The sequence below is a fragment of the Morus notabilis genome, unplaced genomic scaffold, assembly GCF_000414095.1.
Source record: "Morus notabilis unplaced genomic scaffold, ASM41409v2 Scaffold980, whole genome shotgun sequence".
Classification (NCBI taxonomy): Eukaryota; Viridiplantae; Streptophyta; class Magnoliopsida; order Rosales; family Moraceae; genus Morus; species Morus notabilis.
In genome coordinates this window covers 37,369-56,873 of record NW_010361812.1, presented here as the reverse complement: position 1 = coordinate 56,873, position 19,505 = coordinate 37,369, and the positions used below count along the sequence as shown (strand labels likewise).

Here is a 19,505-nt window from a genome sequence, read left to right as displayed (position 1 = left end):
AAAGCCCATAAAAACCCTAAAAAACCAAAAAAACAAAACCCCTAAAAACCATAACTAGACCATCAAAACCCTAAAAACACTAAAAACACTAAAAACCCTAAAAAAGCATAAAAAAGCATAAAAGCCTAAAAACCCTAAAATACCCTAAAAACAATAAAAACCTAAAAAACCCTAAAAAATCCGAAAAACCCTAAAAAAATCCTAGAAAAACTTAGAAACCCCTAAAAACAATAAATATACCCAAAAAACAATAAAAACTCAAAAAACCTTAAAAAACCTTAAAAAACCCAAAAACCCCTATAAAAACCCTAAAAAGCATAAAAACAATAAAAGACCCTAAAAACAAAAAAAAAACACACTAAAAACTCAAAAAACCTAAAAATGCACTAAAAACCCTAAAAACCTTTAAAAACCCTTAAAAAACCATAAAATCCCTAAAAAAGCAAAAAACCATAAAAACACAAAAAAAAAAAAACCTAAAAAATCCCTAAAAAAACCTAAAAACCCCTAAATACCATAAATATAGCATAAAACCCTAAAAACACAAAAAACTCAAAAAACATTAAAAAAAACCCTAAAATACCCTAAAAAGCCTAAAAAACCCTAACAACCTTTAAAAAGCCTAAAAAACCCAATAAAAGCCCTAAAAAGCATAAAAACCATAAAAGACCCTAAAAACCCCAAAAAACACTAAAAACTCAAAAAACCTAAACATACCCTAAAATACCCTAAAACCCGTAAAAACCTTTAAGCCTTAAAACCCTACAAAAACTCAAAAAAAAAACATAAAAACTATAAATAGAACATAAAAACCCTAAAACACTAAAAACTCAAAAAACCCTAAAAAAACCCAAAAAGCCCATAAAAACCCTAAAAAACTAAAAAAACAAAACCCCTAAAAACCATAACTAGACCATCAAAACCCTAAAAACACTAAAAACCCTAAAAAAAACCCTAAAAACACTAAAATCTTAAAAAACCATAAAAAAATCCTAAAAAAACATAAAAACCCCTAAAAACCATAAATATACTCTAAAAACAATAAAAACACAAAAAACTCAAAAAACCTTAAGAAACCCTAAATAACCCTAAAAGCCTTTAAAAACCGCTATAAAAACCCTAAGAAGCATAAAAACCATAAAAGACCCTAAAAACCCAAAAAAAAAACACTATCAACACTGAAAACTCAAAAAACCTAAAAATACCCTAAAAACCCTAAAAAAACCATAAAAGCCCTAAAAAACAAAAAAGCCTAAAAGCCCTAAAAACCTTAAAACCCTAAAAAACCCTAAAAAAACCCTAAAAACCCTAAAAATCCTAAAAAAATCTAAAAACCCCTAAAAACAATAAATAGACCATAAAAACACTAAAAACACAAAAAAAAAAAAAAAACATAAAAATACCCGAAAATACCCTAAAAAGCCTAAAAACAGATAAAAACCTTCAAAAAGCCTAAAAACCCATATAAAACCCCTAAAAAGCATAAAAACCATAAAAGACCCTAAAACCACAAAAAAAAAAAACACTTAAAACACAAAAAACTCAAAAAACCTAAAAATACCCTAAAAACCATTAAAACCCCTATAAAAACCTTAAAAAAACCAAAAAAACCCTAAAAAAGCACACACAAAAAAGCAGCCTAAAAACCCCTAAAAACACAAAAAACCTAAAAAAAACACTAAAAAAAAACCTTAAAAACCCTAAAAAATCCTTAAAAAATCCTTAAAACCCCTAAAAACCATAAATATACCACAAAAACCCTAAAAACACTAAAAACATAAAAAAAAACCCTAAAATACCCTAAAAAGCCTAAAAACCCCTAAAACCCATTAAAAGCCTTAAAAACCCTATAAAACCCTAAAAAAACCATAAAAACCCTAAAAAAGCATAAAATCCTAAAAAGCCTAAAAACACAAAAATCCTAAAAAAACCCTAAAAAATCCTAAAAAAACCTAAAACCCCCTAAAAACCATAAATAGACCATAAACCCCCTAAAAACACTAAAAATACAAAAAACCTAAAAAAAACCCTAAAAACCTTACAAAACCCTAAAAAATCCTTTAAAAAAAAAACCTAAAAACCCCAAAAAACCATAAATATACCCTAAAAACCCTAAAAACAATAAAAACTCAAAAAACCCAAAAAACTTAAAAAAAAAACCCTATAAAGCCAAAAAAATAAACCCTAAAAACCTTTAAAAAGCCTAAAAACCCCTATAAAAACCATAAGAAGCAAAAAAACAATAAAAAGACCCTAAAAACCCAAAAAAAACTAAAAACTCAAAAAACCTAAAAAAAAAACCTAAAATACCATAAAAACCCTAAAAACCTTTAAAAAGCCATAAAAACCATACAAAACCCTAAAAAAGCATAAAAGCCTAAAAACCCTAAAAACACAAAAAATCCTAAAACCCCTAAAAATCCAAAAAAACCTAAAAACCATAAATAGACCATAAAAACACTAAAAACAAAAAAAAAAACTCAAAAAACCTAAAAAAAGGCAAAAATACCCTAAAAACCCTAAAAAACTCTAAAACCTCTAAAAAGCCTGAAAACCCTAAAAACCCTGTAAAAACCCTAAAAACCATCAAAACCTTAAAAAACATAAAACCCTAAAAACCCTAAAAACACTAAAAACCTAAAAACCCCAAAAAACCCTAAAAAATCCTAAAAAAAACTTAAAAACCCCTAAAAACCATAAATATACCCTCAAAACATTAAAAACACAAAAAAAACTCAAAAAACCTTAAAAGGCCCTAAACTACCCTAAAAACCATTAAAAAGCCTTAAAACCCCTATAAAAACCCTAAAAAACACAAAAATCCTAAAAAAAAAACCTAAAAACCCCTAAAAACCATAAATAGACCATAAAAACCCTAAAAACACAAAAAACTCAAAAAACCTAAAAAAACCATAAAATACCCTAAAAACCCTATAAAAACCCTAAAAAACATAAAACCCTAAAAACACTAAAAACCCTAAAAACCTTAAAAAAAAAAACCCCTAGAAACCCTAAAAATCCTGCAAAAACCTAAAAACCCCTAAAAACCATAAATAGACCATAAAAACCCTAAAAACACAAAAAACACAAAAAACCTAAAAAAACCCTAAAATACCCAAAAAAACCCTAAAAAACTCTAAAAACCTTTAAAAAGCCTAAAAGACCCTAAAAACCATAAAAACCCTAAAAAAGCATAAAAGCCTAAAAACCCTAAAAACACTAAAAACCTAAAAAACCCAAAAAACCTTAAAAACCCTAAATAAACCTAAAAACCCCTAAAAACCATAAATATACCCTAAAAACACAAAAAACTCAAAAAACCTAAAAAAACCCTAAAATACCCTAAAAACCCTAAAAACCTTTAAAAAGCCTAAAACCCCTATAAAAGCCCTAAAAAGCATTAAAACCATAAAAGACCCTGAAACCGCTTAAAACTATTAAAAAGCCTTTTCCCTATAAAAACCCTAAAAAACAAAAAAAAACCCTAAAAAGCAAAAAAGCCTTAAACCCTAAAAACACAAAAAACCCTAAAAACCCTAACAAATCCTAAAAAAAACCTAAAAACCATAAATGAACCATAAAAACCCTAAAAACACTAAAAACACAAAAACCTCAAAAAACCTAAAAAAACCCTAAAACACCCTAAAAAGCGTAAAAAACCCTAAAAACCTTTAAAAAGCCTAAAAAAGACCCTATAAAAACCCTTAAAAGCATAAAAACCATAAAAGTCCCTAAAAACCCAAAAAAACACTAAAAACTCAAAAAACCTAAAAAATCCCTAAAATGCCCTAAAAACCCTAAAAACCTTTAAAAAGCCTTAAAACGCCTATAAAAACCCTAAAAAAACCATAAAACACCTAAAAAAGCATAAAACCCTAAAAACACAAAAAACAAAAAAAAACCCTAAAAACCCCTAAAAACCATAAATGTCATAAAACCCTAAACACACTAAATACAAAAAAAAAAAAAAAAAAAACTCAAAAAACCTAAGAAAACCCGAAAATGCCCTAAAACCCTAAAAAACTCTAAAAACCTTTAAAAAGCCTAAAAGACCCTAAAAACCCTAAAAAAACATAAAACCCTAAAAACCCTAAAAAACCCTAAAAATCCTAAAAAAAAACCTTAAAATAACCCTAAAATACCCTAAAAAGCCTAAAAATAAAAAAAACCTCTAAAAAGCCTAAAAAACCCCGATAAAAACCCTAAAAAAAGCATCAAAACCATAAAAAGACCCTAAAAGCCATAAAAACCTTTAAAAAGCCATAAAAACCCTATAAAAATCCTAAAAAAAACCATAAAAACCCTAAAAAAGCATAAAAGCCTAAAAACCCCAAAAACACAAAAAAAACCTAAAAAAACCCAAAAAAAACCCTAAAAACCCTAAATAATCCTAAAAAGCCTAAAAACCATAAATAGACCATAAAACCACAAAAAACTCAGAAAACCAAAAAAAAAAAAACCCTCAAATACCCTAAAAACCCTAAAAAACTCTAAAAACCTTTAACAAGCCTAACAAACCCTATAAAAACCCAAAAAACCCCTAAAAAGCATAAAAGCCTAAAACCCCTAAAATACCCTAAAAAGCCTAAAAAACCCTAAAAACCTTTGAAAAGCCTAAAAACCCCTATAAAAACGCTAAAAAGTGTAAAAATCATAAAAGACCCTAAAAACCCAAAAAAACACTAAAAACTCAAAAAACCTAAAAATACCCTAAAAACCCTAAAAACCTTTAAAAATCCTTAAAAATCCTATAAAACCCTAAAAAAAATGTAAAAACCCTAAAAAAGCATAAAAGCCTAAAAACCCTAAAAACACAAAAAACCTAAAAAACCCTAAAAACGGTAAAAATCCTAAAAAAACCTGAAAACCCCTAAAAACCATAAATAGACCATAAAAACCTAAAAAACACTAAAAGCACAATAAACTCAAAAAACCTAAAAAAAACCCTAAAATACCCTAAAAACCCTAAAAAACTCTAAAAACTGTTAAAAAGCCTAAAAAACCCTATAAAAACCCTAAAAACAATAAAACCCCTAAAAAATCCTAAAAAAAACCTAAAAACCCCTAAAAACCATAAATATACCCTAAAAACCCTAAAAACAATAAAACTCAAAAAACTCAAAAAACCTAAAAAATCCTAAAATACCATAAAAAGCCTAAAAACCCCTGAAAACCTTTCAAAAGCCTAAAAACCCCTATAAAAACCCTAAAAAGCATAAAAACCGTAAAACACCCTAAAACCCCAAAAAAACACTAAAAACCTCTAAAAATCTCTAAAAAGCCTTAAAACCCCTATAAAAACCCTAAAACCCCATAAAAACCCTAAAAAAGCAAAAAACCCTAAAACCCTTAAAACACAAAAAACCTAAAAAAAACCCTAAAAAAACCCTAAAAACCTAAAAACCCCTAAAAACCATAAATGTACCATAAAACCCCTAAAAACACTAAAAACACAAAAAACTCAAAAAACCTAAAAAAACCCTAAAATACCCTAAAAAAACTCTAAAACCCTTTAAAAAGCCTAAAAACCCTATAAAAACCCTAAAACCCCATAAAAACCCCAAAAAAACACTATAAACTCAAAAAAACCTAAAAATACCCTAAAATACCCTAAAACCTTAAAAACCATTAAAAAGCCTTAAAACCTAAAAACCCTAAAAAAAACCATAAAAATCCTAAAAAAGCAAAAAATCCTAAAAGCCCTAAAAAACACAAAAAAAACCCTAAAAACACTAAAAAAAACACAAAACCCCTAAACACCGTAAAAACCCTAAAAACACTAAAAACTATAAAAACTATAAAAAAAAACTATAAAAACCCTAAAATACCCTAAAAACCCTAAAAAACTCTAAAAACCTTTAAAAACCCTAAAAAACCCTAAAACCCCATAAAAACCCTAAATAGCATAAAAGCCTAAAAACCCTAAAAACCTAAAAAAACCCTAAAAAATCCTAAAAAAACTTAAAACCCCTTAAAAACCATAAATATACCCTAAAAACGCTAAAAACAATAAAAACACAAAAAACCTAAAAAAAAACCCTAAATACCCTAAAAGCCTAAAAACCCTAAAAACCTTTAAAAAGCCTAAAAACCCCTATGAAAATCCTAAAAAGCATAAAAACCATAAAGACCCTAAAAGCCCAAAAAAACACTAAAAACTCAAAAAACCTAAAATTACCCTAAAATACCCTAAACACTCCAAAAACCTTTGAAAAGCCTTAAAAGCCCTATAAAACCCCTAAAAAAACCATAAAACCCTAAAAAAGCAAAAAACCTAAAAAAAAAAAAAAACCTAAAAAAATCCTAAAAAAACCTAAAAACCCATAAAAACCATAAATATACCATAAAAACCCTAAAAACACAAAAAACTCAAAAAACCTAAAAAAACCCTAAAATACCCTAAAAACCCTAAAAATTCTATGAGATCTAGTTTGGTTCAAGTAACAAATTTTAACCAATTAAAAAGATCTTTTAATCAATCTAGAGATAATTTGATTCCATTAGTAATGAGGATTAATTCAGAATATCAATCAAAGTTATTATCCAAGTCAGTCAAAGTTACTGTTCATGTTAGAATCTTACTATACAAATAGTAACTGTAAATAGTAAGTACTGTGCAAATAGTAATCGTGAATAATATCAAAAATTTTCCTATAAATAGAGCTTTAAGATTCTTCATTTTATATACCTTCACAACATTAATGAAATTCTCTCTCTAGTTTCTCTTTTTAAAGTTTTTCTTCTTAGTTTTGCATTTTCTTAGTTTTCATAATACGTTATCAGCAAGAACGTTCTATTCCTACTGTGATTGTCTGCATTCATTAATTCAAAAAAAGGAGGCTCTAATCCAATTACAAGCATCTACCTTAAAGTCAAAAGAAAGCAGGTCCTAGCCCTAATCCTACTAGAAGTTTCTACCGTTACAAATTTAAGTGAAATGAATGTAAACATACAAAGGAAGGCTATGCCACCAACGTAGTATAATTTTTATAATTTTATCATTATACACCATTCAAAAGGTTTACGAGTAGTTTGGCGTGTTTATATTCTCATAAATGGACGGCTATGCCACCTGCATGTAATAATTTCTCATTACTATTCTCATATGTTTATTTTTCTACATCATTTGAGGTATACAATTGTAATTTTTCTTCCACTTCTAACGGTTATATAACGGATTTTTACACCACTATTAATGGCTATAAATTGCTAGTTTTTACTCTATAAAATGTGATTTTTCTTAACCCATACAATTCACTTCTCATCTCCTCTTCCTCCTTCTTAATATTTTTATCTTTGACTTCTCATCTTCTCTTCACTGTTCTTATAATCTTCACGATATGACGAATATGACGATGATGTTTGTTATTTTAGTAGTAATTTTCTATATATATGCCCTTTTTATTGGAGATCATTCTTCACAAGATTTTCAGTTTTTTCTTGCAATACTCATACTTGTAATATTTCTTCTTTTATTTAGTGCTATTATGATTAACATGTAATTTTAATTGTACTCTCTATTGTAATAATAATACTGTGATTCTTATTATATCGATGTTTTGGTATAGTTATCACCATGTCGAATCTTGCTAAACATGAATTCATTGCACTCGACATCACAAGAAAGAATTATATGTCTTGGATCATAGATGTAGAATGACATCTAGAGTCAATGGGTCTAACTGATACCATTAAAAAAAATAATAACAAGTGATAACAAGAAAAGGCGAAAGCAATGATTTTCTCTTGTAAACATCTTGATAAAGGCTTGAAATGCAAATATCTCATGGTTAAAGATTCACTTGTCATTTAGAAAAGTCTGAAGGAGAGATACGACTACAAGAAAGAAGTCCTACTTCCCGCCACTCATGATGAGTGGAACAATTTACGTTTCTAGGATTTTAAGAAAGTCAACAACTACAACTCTGTCATGTTTAGAATTGTTTCGCAACTGAAATTTTGTGCAGTAAATATCACAAATGGTGAAATACTAGAGAAAATCTACTCCACTTTTCATGCATCTCACATTACCTTACAACAACAATACCGTTTAAATATTTGTATTACTTCTTCCCCTGGGTGAATAAAAACGTACGGTTGCACACTCAATAGTACTTTTCAGTTTTCACCTCCTACAAGCCCACAAAAATATACAAAAAGAAGTCCAAATTGTACAGCACAACTAAACTGCCCTGATCTTTTTCTTATTTCACTCCTTATCTGTCGTTTTTAGCCCCCCAAGAAAAACTAATCTGTTCCTTATTGGCCTCAACTTGCTTATCTCCATCTATACACTAATTCACTCCTTATCTGTCGTATACACATTTAAACTTGGAAGTTTCTAGCACTTTGGAAGATCTCTAGGCGGCGGTGGCAGAGATTCATTTGGCCCAAAACCATTCTCCACTAGGAATGCCATCTTTAAGCCCCACGTTGTGTGCACCTCTAAATGGCAATGTAGAAACCAGACACCTATAGATAATACATAATATATATGTATATATATATATATATATATAGACACATATGCCAAGAACAACACCCCATATCATTCTTCCATTTATTGACTTTGTAAGCAAAATAAATCACTACTAGTGGACTACCTGAATAAATCCAAGTCTAAAAGTCTTTTTCTCAGTATAGGAATCATATGGATTAGTGGAGACACATGCACTTGCTTGAGCATGCAATTTCTTCTACATGTCCCTATCTAACTTTTCCACCTATCATTTCACTAATATGATCAAGTTAATAGAACTAGAGATTGACCGTATATATATTAACTTCCATACTAAGATATGAAGATGGGTGCAATATCCTTGTCAAGGGGAAAAAAAAAGAACTACTATTAGAAAAGAGCCAATACAATTTTATAGAGAATTTTATGATGGGAGCACTCGGACATAGAGACCATTGATCTTCTCAACTTTGCTATTTAAATTGGATGGTGCTTATAAAGTTAGTGTGACAGCAGGTTAAAAAATTCTCTCACAACATCTAGCTTCATATAATATAAACCGTCTTATTTAAATTTTATACTTGTGATTAATTAATGGTCTTATGAAACCTATGTTAAGGACACCCACTTATGTGTAATTCCCCTTTAATTTTAGTTCTACCAAACCCCAAAATTTTAAAAAAAGAAATGACACACGTACTTATAAGTGCCTGCTAGAATTAGGTAATTAATGTGTTTTTAAAAGTCGATCAGATCAAAATCCTATTAATTAATTTGAAACAAATTTTATGTAAAGTCTGAATGATCTGAATTCTAATTAATTACCTATATAGTTTATTTTATTTTCTTTTTTGTTTCCTTTTTAATCCCATCCAATACCATAAAATTCCCATGCAACATAGAAAATACAGAACAAAAACAAATAAAAGAAAAGATATAATGACACACGTACTTATAAGTGCCTGCTAGAATTAGGTAATTAATGTGTTTTTAAAAGTCGATCAGATCAAAATCCTATTAATTAATTTGAAACAAATTTTATGTAAAGTCTGAATGATCTGAATTCTAATTAATTACCTATATAGTTTATTTTATTTTCTTTTTTGTTTCCTTTTTAATCCCATCCAATACCATAAAATTCCCATGCAACATAGAAAATACAGAACAAAAACAAATAAAAGAAAAGATATATATATATATATATATATATCAGAGACTATATATAAATGGACGTAGATTTCACCTGGGTTATCAGCCCTGAATCTGATAGCAGCCCACCCTGCAGTAGGCACTCCTAGGGTGTTCCTCTCAACAGGGTCAACCAGATTAAACTTTTTCGGATCCTCCACCGGGTCAAAATTCCCCAACCCCATCCCAACCACGTAGAAATTGAATCCATGCAAATGGGTCGGGTGGTTCTCCGGGGCTATCACAGAAGTCCCTTGCAACACAACTTGTACACTGGAATTGTAAGCCAACCTATATAGCCTTGTCCCGTTTGTGGTCTGAATGTTCGCCGGAGAAGGACCGGTATAGTTAAACCTAAACGGCGGGTTTCCGGGGAAATCGTCGGTGAAGACTGCTCCGATGTTGTAGTAATGCGCTTGGAGGAGAGCAATGGAGGGCAACACAAAGCTCACGTTGTTGATATCAGCCACGAGTTTGGTCCCATTGACACAAGTGTCACATGGGTTGACCCCAACCGCTATGGTTAAAAAAAGTGAATGGTGTACGTTTAGCGGGACTTTTGCCGGGTATTGTTTTGAGTTGAGGCTTCTGAGTGAGTCGATGAAAGCTTTTGTTTTTGGGGTGTCGTTTTGAGGTGGGATTTTGGTTAGGATGGTCTTGGGATTTGGAGGGGTCTTTTTGTAGCGTAGTGTGGCGAATGAAGTGACGTTGTTGTAGCCAATTGGGGCGTCCATGAAGGGATTTATTGCTATAAGGTATTTGCCGATGGCTTGGTCTGTTTTTAGGAGGGCGTTTGTGGTTTGGCCCGGGCTGAGAAATATGGTGTCCGTTTCGAAAGGCTTCGTGTAGGAGGCGTCGGCTTCGACGACGGTTAGGTTGTGGCCGGCGATCTTGAAGAAGAGCTCGTCGTTGAGTGCCGCGTTTATTATGCGTAGCAAATAGGTTTTGCCGGTTTTGACATGTAGAGTGTAGCCTGCATGTAGTAGTACTCATGGAATTAGTTAAAAAGTAGTGAATAATTAAATTACTTGTAAAAATGTACAATCACAAATAAATTATTTGCGGTTTAGTGTAGTTTAGTTTGAAAGTATAATTTTTAAGGGTTTAATTACAGGTTTATTATCTATAAGCTGTAAAGAGTAAACTCATCAATTTATTACTTAAAATCGGTTGTTGACTCTAAAAAGATTCGAATGTAATAAGAATTTAAAATTTTAAAGCATGTTCTTGCGAATATCGAAATGTTTTTTTTTTTTTTTTTTTTTTTATAACTCCATATACAAAATATAAAATAGTAAATACCTCTAGAACATTTTTTGGTTGATTATTGCACTTTTTAGGTGAGAACTTTAGTTGCTAGTAATTAATTAAGTAGGAAAATGTTTGGGGTACCACTAGTGTTAAACACTACAACTAATAAAAACTGTACTGCTATCTGATTTGTGAGTTCTATGTTGTGAGATTTATATTTTATTAGTGTATAATGCTCTCAACACCACTGATAGTTTTAGTATTATTTGCATGATTGATTTTGTTAATTAAGTAATTGATCTCTGACTTTCTTGTGTGTCTATTTCCAGATTAATTTTCTTTCTTCTAGTTGAGGAAGCCAGAAAGGCTAATTAATTATTACGATCAGAATCAATACATATATATTTAACTCCATGTTGTCAGTACCCTGAGAAGAACAACTAGGAACCTGCCCTGGAAAGCCATTAATGGTGTGGGCATCCGAGACATTTGGTGGCTGGCCAGATTGTGTAGCTTGGTTAACCACAGCCTCAACATCTGCTTTCCACCATTCCGCTACAATTCAGAAGAAACAAAATTAATGCACAATATTATTCTAAGTACTAAAGCCCTATATAAAAAATCAGATAGAAACTCATCACTATATTATTTATTGATATATTTATTGATAATGTGATGGGATAAGAATCAAACTTCATTAATTGTCATAAATTTTTTTAGTCAACTACTCAATTTATTACAATTGTATAATCAATATCTTATTAAAATAATCATTAAAACAATATATATATATATATAGATAAGCAAAAATAATCACCTAATATGATGATCTTCTCCTTATCAGGCTTTGGAAAAGGGTAAGGAACGCCTCGCTTAGGCAGAATGACAATGGCACCGTGTACGGTGGCCCTTAGCCATGAGATATGTGCGTGCCAAAGAAGTGTCCCCCTCTGGCCTGTGAGTGTGAAGTTGTAAACATAGTTCTGGCCAGGTTGTATTGGACATTGTGTCACGTATGCTGGTCCATCGGCCCATGCTGTTCGCAGTTGTCTAATTCCATGCCTGCCACACATTGAGGCAGCTTTAACTTAACAAATTTTTTTTTTTTTTTTTTTAATTTTATACCTTGCATTTTTTGGCTATTAAAAAAAAAACCATACCTCAAATTTTGGACGGTATGACATTTATATTTTCAAATTTTAAATTTATGTACAATTCTTGCTTTTTCTTAGTCAATTGCGGGGAGAAAACAAAATAGATATAAACATCTTAAAGAAAAAATAATATAAAAAAATAAAAAGTTCAAAAATTTGAAGGATATTTAGATATATCTATGAAAATCAACCTTTGATCAAAATAGATAAGGGTTTAGCATGAATTTGAAATGTGAAAGTATAGATTGGTATAGTCCAAAATATAAAGTACATTTTTTGATAACCTCAAAATATAAGACATAAAAATAAAAATAAAAATAAAAAATACACGTGTTGTTCTTTTAGAAGCATATTTAGAAATTCAATTTTTATTCCTAATTTTAAAAAATTATAGTTATGCCTTTATTTTATAAGAAAAAATTGTTATCGTGTCCCTAATACATAACAGTTGAAATATATAATATAAGAAAAATTGTAGTAAATGGCAGTTTATAGTCTAAATGTTTCTTTTACGATTGGTAAAAAATAATTTATATGGTAAAAAATTTATATTTACGTTGAAATTTTTTTTTTCACTAGTCATAAATGATAAACATTTATACAATAATTTTAAAACTTACTATTTACATAATTTAGTTTCCTAAATCTACTATTTACTACCTTCTACCAAATATATATTTCTGAATAAATATTGATCTCCAATTCGTGCCATTTAAAATAAAGGTTTTCTTTTCTTAACAGTTATTCTTAATTTCCAAAAAGAGAAAGTACAATTAAGGAACTGTTGATCACCAGTGAATTGTGAGGTTGCGATTTACATGGTTGATCACCCTTACGATCACATTGTCATCTTCTCTTGCGTAGAGAGTTGGACCCGGAAATTGGCCGTTGACTGTGACCGTTGGCTTCGATGAGCAAAGCTTTGTCGTATTGGTCAATACAACCTGCATAACAAATATTAATTTGTTATACATATTTACTTAACTTGTCAGCCTTTCTTTCTTTCTTTTTGAGGGTCAATATATTATTTAATTAGAGGCGACTGAAAATGAAATTATTAAAAAAAAATGACCATATGGAAGTTGCAGTCGTTTTGTTTCTTTATTTGAGGCAGTAGTTTGGCTGTTAATTTAATGATGTCAGCTGGTTGCTTTAGTCTTTGTGGTTTGATGTGTCTCTTTTGTGTCTAAATCTCTAATTCCTTAATGATCAAAACTAAGGTCTCATTAATTTCACCGATTCGAGTTTTAATATAGTAAAAAATTTTAAGAAACAGTAACATTTAATTTTTTTATTACAGTAAAGAGCACTCACATAAAGTCACATTTTAACTTAAATTAAATACTCGAATCAACGAACTAAACATGTTCTAATTAGTTTATTAGAAGATAAGAATGGTTCTGAATGAATAAGCTAACTAAATTTGATTATTTTTGAAAATGAAAATGGTTCTGACATATATTCGAAATGACATATATAATAGCACGAGAAGGCCGGCTTATAAGTTGCGTGAAAAGAATTCAATAGCATTCAATCATGCATATACATATTAGTTGTACTCTCTTAATAAGTTTAATTATACGGTCTTAAACGTGCCGATACGGCACAATATAAACCTGTCCATTTATGGCCCGTATATATGATAACCTAGTAATAACATATATATGTTTGGTGTATAGATATTTTTATGTATGTTAATTATTATGGAGATCGGAGAATTTATGTTCTTATTCTCATTTGCTTATTTGATTTAGCTATAATTAGTATCTAGTAAAAAATTAAAAATTAGTTTTAAATATTAAATAAAATATTTTTCACTAATCCTATTAGTCATGTCATAAATGTGTTTTTCATGTATCAACCCGTCACGGCCTCTTTAATAAATATATTCGTGTGTCGTGTCGTGTTATTTGTATAATAAATGTTTTGTGCTCGTTCATTTTTTTGTTTCAAGCCATAATCGTATCAACACAAATACGATACGTGAACACGAACTATCAGTCTTTATATCTTATACTATGGAACTCACTTTTTACTATTGGTGGTGCTTAACACCATTAGTGTCTTTGCTCTAAAGATAAAAGGGAAAAAAGTACACTGATATATAGCTAGTTTTGAACCTTTGAACGTGTAGTCCTTTGTAGTTGTATGCAATAACTAATGTGAAACTTAACGGTCATATATATCATGTCCTAATGTTACTTGTGTCATGTAAACATATTTCTTGAGATGTTTCAATTACAATATATTTATATTGAAAGAAAGCCATACAAACAAATGATATTTACATAAGATGATTAAGTACTTACACTGAAATTGTAATGGCGAACCAAGCAGTCAACCGATGCCGGGAACAAGAAAGCCAGAAGTAAGAATGCTCCAAAACAAGACTTATTCATCTTTCTCTGTCTCTCAAAATAGATTGATCTGATGTGTTATGTACTCGCTGAAATGGGAATTGAGTTGTACTACAAATGTTATGTGACTAGCTAGCGACCAAGTAATAAAGTTTTATATAACTAAAGAGATAGAAACTTTGATGCCATGTCGTTTTATGGACGGTAGGTGGATGAGAAATGCATGCCACCCCTCGTGTATTTTGCAAATTAAAATTCATTTCTTGCATGTTAAACAAAAGTAGCTATCAGTCTCTTTTTAAGTAACCCCAGATAGCTCTCTTTGCCATTGTCATTTGACTGCGACCACTTGGGACGTCAATTGAAACTTACTGCTCACCTTGCTCTAACCTCTCTCTCTCTCATTTGACTGTGACCACTTGGGACGTCAATTGAAAATAACTGCTCACCTAGCTCTAACCTCTCTCTCTCTCTCACCTAGCTCTAACCTCTCTCTCTCTCTCTCTCTCTCCTTTATATGTATACAGGGAAATTAAACATGCCAGCTTTATCAATTTTCACGTTGACAATCCTATCACTATGTGGACTTTTTTAATATATCTATATATATGTATGTATGTATGTATACATATATATATATATATATATATAGACACACATGAATTTGTGTCGTAAAAGGATAAGGGAAATGCACTTGTGTGTGTACGTGTCGGCGTGGTTTCGAAAAATATGTTGATATTTAAATGTTTAAACAATAATTATGTCCCCATTGATTTCACCGATTCGAGTTTAGAATTTAAGTTTTGTTACAGTAAAAAATTCTCAAAAACAATCACATCTAACTTTTTTACTACTGTAAAAAACTCTTATATAAAGTCACATCTCAACTCGAATTAAAAACTCAAATCAACAAACTAAACAGGCCCTAAGTACACCTCCAAAACTGACACAAATTCAAAAGGATAAGGGAAATGCAGTTATGTGTTGCACGTGTCTGCGTGGTTTCAAAAAATATGTTGATATTCAAATGTTTAGACAATAATTAATGCTCCATTCATTTCACCGATTCGAGTTTAGAATTTGAGTTTTGCTACGGTAAAAAGCTATCAGAAATAGTCACATCTAACGTTTTTGCTACTGTAAAAAACTCTTATATAAAATCACATCTCAACTTAAATTAAAAACTCAAATCAGCAAATTAAACGGACCCTAAGTACACCTCCAAAACTGAACCAACTTCTTGTATTCTTACAAGTACTTTTGACCTAATTGAGAAATGAGCCGTTTGAGCAGCAAAAGACGATTATATAATAAATACAATATCTTACTATGTGTAGATAAGAATTATTGGAGATTAATATATATTTTTCCCAGAAGAGTATATAATAGCATAGGAGATTGGCATGTTTTGGTGATGCAAAATGGTCAAATTAATATAAGTAATGTAATCGATGTTCATACAAACAAAAATTATTATATATATGGTTCAGAGATAGTTTTCATGGACCAGATGTGCAGCCTGCTATATGCGCTGTCCAAACTATAAAAAATGGATAATAAAAGGATTTGCACTTACAGCTCAACTTCCTCATCAGTTTCAAATCCCACATCTTTTTCATTTTAAGTTTTTCTGAATTCACTCGTTTTTCCCATTATATGCTCGTCTTTTTCTTAACTCTCTCTCTAATATATCAACCAATGTAAAGTCTGTTTTTTTCACGCCGGTGTCACAAAAGAGTATTATAATACTTTCTGTAACACTGATGATTAATAGAAATTTTTGAATTCAACAACAAATAACTAAATATGCAGAAACATAAAGAACACCAAGAATTAGTATTGCAGTTCGGTGCGCACACCTACATCCACGGGGTCATGCCCAGACAGTGAACAATCCACTAAAATAAAATGATTACAGACACTGTTCGGTCTTAGACACTCAAAGACTCCATTTTTGATGTTGTCACCGCTATAGAGAATCCTCTTAGTGGCATTGTCCAGCGAACACCACTCATCTTTGAACTGCTCAGTGAACTCCCTTCGACTGACAGTGGTTCCTCCCGAAAAACACCTTCTTCTCCTGAAAAATGAATATAACACTCTATTAAGGTTTACAAATGCACAGACCCCTTATGAATATTTTTCACGTTAATTGCCTACAACAATAAGCTGAAAATAATGCCTTAAAATAAGGCATCAATATCTCATAAGAATCATTCCAAGAAATCTCCACGATTCTCTCATAAATCAAATCCGAAAAAAATATCCTGCCAATTCAATTCAAATTACCAAGTTTAAATTCGAATATTAAACTAAATAAAATATCTGAATTTCTCTTCTCTTCATATTTAACATTCAAAGCTCTCCAAAAACACAATGCCAATCAATCACCGCCACACTATTTCCAAATTAATTCCCACGTAATATTCTTCAATATTGCATTAATATCTAGCCAAATATCTCCACTTCTTCAAATTAAACTAATTCAGATACGTACTCGCCTCATGAAAACATATCCTCACGTTGACCACATATTCAAATTCCATAGCCAAACCATTATTCTGTGTGCTAGCATTATCTCACGTTGGTAAAAGTATTTCACCAAATCTACCACTTGCCTTATGTGGCACTTGATTTCACGTTGTAAAATCTCGGATTAAGCAATCAAATCCCATCTAAAACTTCAACTCAAAAACTCGGCAAAGATTGTGCAATCTTCTACAACTCGGCAACTTCAATCTTCAAGTAAAACTTGTTTTTTAATTTACAGACACGTTATCAAAACATGCCAACTAGATAAAACACCTAACAAACCAAATATTAGAGTCTTCGATGCAATCCAAAGTACATTGAAGGCAAACGACCAAGACGTGAATCTTTCAGTAATTCCATTCATTTAGGACAAATATCCGTCCAATAATAGAAATATTTTCATAGTATTTATGAATATATAATAGGATGGTGCGTTTGACTTTATAGTGTGAACCATCTTTATATATAATCTAAAAAGAGTAGAAAATATAAAAGCCTTAATCAGTAGTAAGTAAAAGTTATTTCGACCACTTCCACCTGGCTCTATGTATATTGGCTTCATTGCACACGAAAGAAAATGCAGCAGCCGCTTAGGATCTGGTCAGAATCACTATTTATATGCCAATGATATGATGGTGTAAGATCGAGTAGCAGTTATAACTTAAATCTCATATTTTTGTCATGATAAATATATATATATATATATATGTTAAACTGCAACATATGACTTTATTATTGGCATGTCGTCACAAATACAGTAACTCTAGAAGATGATAAATATAATGGATCAGATGTAGGCTATATATTTGGCTGATGGAGATCAAAAGCATTTCATATATGTGTAGTTGTTTGATTATTCCTTATTTATTGGCCAAGAATCTTTGCCAAACAAATTTTTTATCACGAATTCATGATCATATCTAGAGAGGCTAGCCCCAATAAGTGGCATCATGGCTGCACCTTTAATGGATTTTTGGCGCTTTTATCCCATTAATTTGTAAGGACTTGGTAACTTTCTTTAATTTTTTTGGGTTATTTATTTTTGAAATATTACAAAACGCACCTAAATTGACGAAAAGTGATAAAATAAAATAAAAAAACCCCCCTCATGTGACATGACGTGTTCTGTTGTAGTTTAAATTTTAATTTTTACCTTAAACAAGCATACATGACGCGTATAAGGTAGTTTAATTCGTTCAAAATTCAACATTAATGTCACAAATTTGAGCACTTTGCAATACTATTAAGTTCAAGAGTAATTTATCAAAATTAAAAATTAACATTAACATTAAAAATGAAAACAATAAATAAACAACAATTACCAAATTACATGAACGTGAAATCAATAGCTTTTAAAAAAAAAATAATAATAATAATAACATCAGGATGAAAACGACATAGAATCAGAAACAGACATATACCAAGGAACGCCAACAATAAAAAATGACCATTTGATGAAACGAAGATAACATTGGAAAACAAAAATAGTGAGTAAAAACGACAACAAAAAAACTAACATTAACATAGAGACCACATAAAACGGAAAAAAACACAGCATAAGTGTATGAAATGACAATAATACAAAAAACGACATTATTTACTGAAGTGACTAACATTGAAAATGGCAACGCTAAATAAACGACATGAACATAAAAAACCAACGTTTACATAAGAAAAAGAAAATCATCATTTAGAGCGACATATACTAGAAACTGACAGAAAAATAACAACAATAAAGTTCCAAAACGACACCATAAACGAAGGATATCAAAATAAAAAAGAGAATTCTAAAAAAATAAATAAACAATAAAACAAGAATTAACAATAAGAAACGACAATACAACAGGAAGCGACAGTAACTTGGGGTTTGGGAAATAGGAGAACAGCAATAGTAGGATAAAAAATGACCATAATACAAAGCAATGTCATTTATCAAAATGAAAATACCCATTGAAAACAGCAATAAGTAATAAACGACATGAAAAAAGAAAGGGCAACATGACATCGAAACAACTAAAAAACGACATGAAAGAACAGAAACGACTTCAACAAAAAAAGGGGAACCCATGACGAAGACGACAACAACTTTTGAAAATATCAGATAACATGTATAAACGACGTAAAAATAAGAATCCATAATAAATTGTTGGTAACCAAATCAAATTCGGATGCGGAAGCGTAGCAGGAGGACGGATTAAGTATAATAAAAATTTTCATAAAATTTTTGAGATACTCTATAGATTATATTAATTTATGCACGAATAAATTTATCACATTAATTTATATATTAAGAACTCAATTAGAAAAATACCTGGAGGCCGACTCAGATGATAACTTGAGTTCTTTGACCACGAACGATCCTTGCTCCAAAGCCTTGTGTTTAGAAAATCAAAGTCTTTCACGTCAATTTCTTGAATCTACGTAGATGTGTGTGTGGGCACACTCGAGACAAATTGGGTTAAATCAAACACTCAAATTTTCCACAAACACCAACGCATGCACAATATGAAATTTTTGGGAGAAAAAATTTTTCCTTCTCTCTCTATTTTGGGAATTCGGCCAGCC

The 19,505-nt window shown here is 30.5% G+C and overlaps 1 protein-coding gene across 1 annotated transcript; it reads right to left on the bottom strand.

The window, feature by feature from the left end:
* Positions 1–8,341: 8,341 nt before the first annotated feature.
* On the bottom strand, positions 8,342–14,450 carry LOC21389970 (laccase-4). The gene is made up of 6 exons (XM_024167277.1): positions 14,361–14,450; positions 12,844–12,995; positions 11,715–11,959; positions 11,324–11,452; positions 9,702–10,619; positions 8,342–8,472 (listed from the first exon to the last, which is right to left on the bottom strand). The coding sequence occupies exons 1-6, from the start codon at positions 14,448–14,450 to the stop codon at positions 8,342–8,344; spliced, it is 1,665 nt and encodes a 554-aa protein (XP_024023045.1).
* Positions 14,451–19,505: the final 5,055 nt, after the last annotated feature.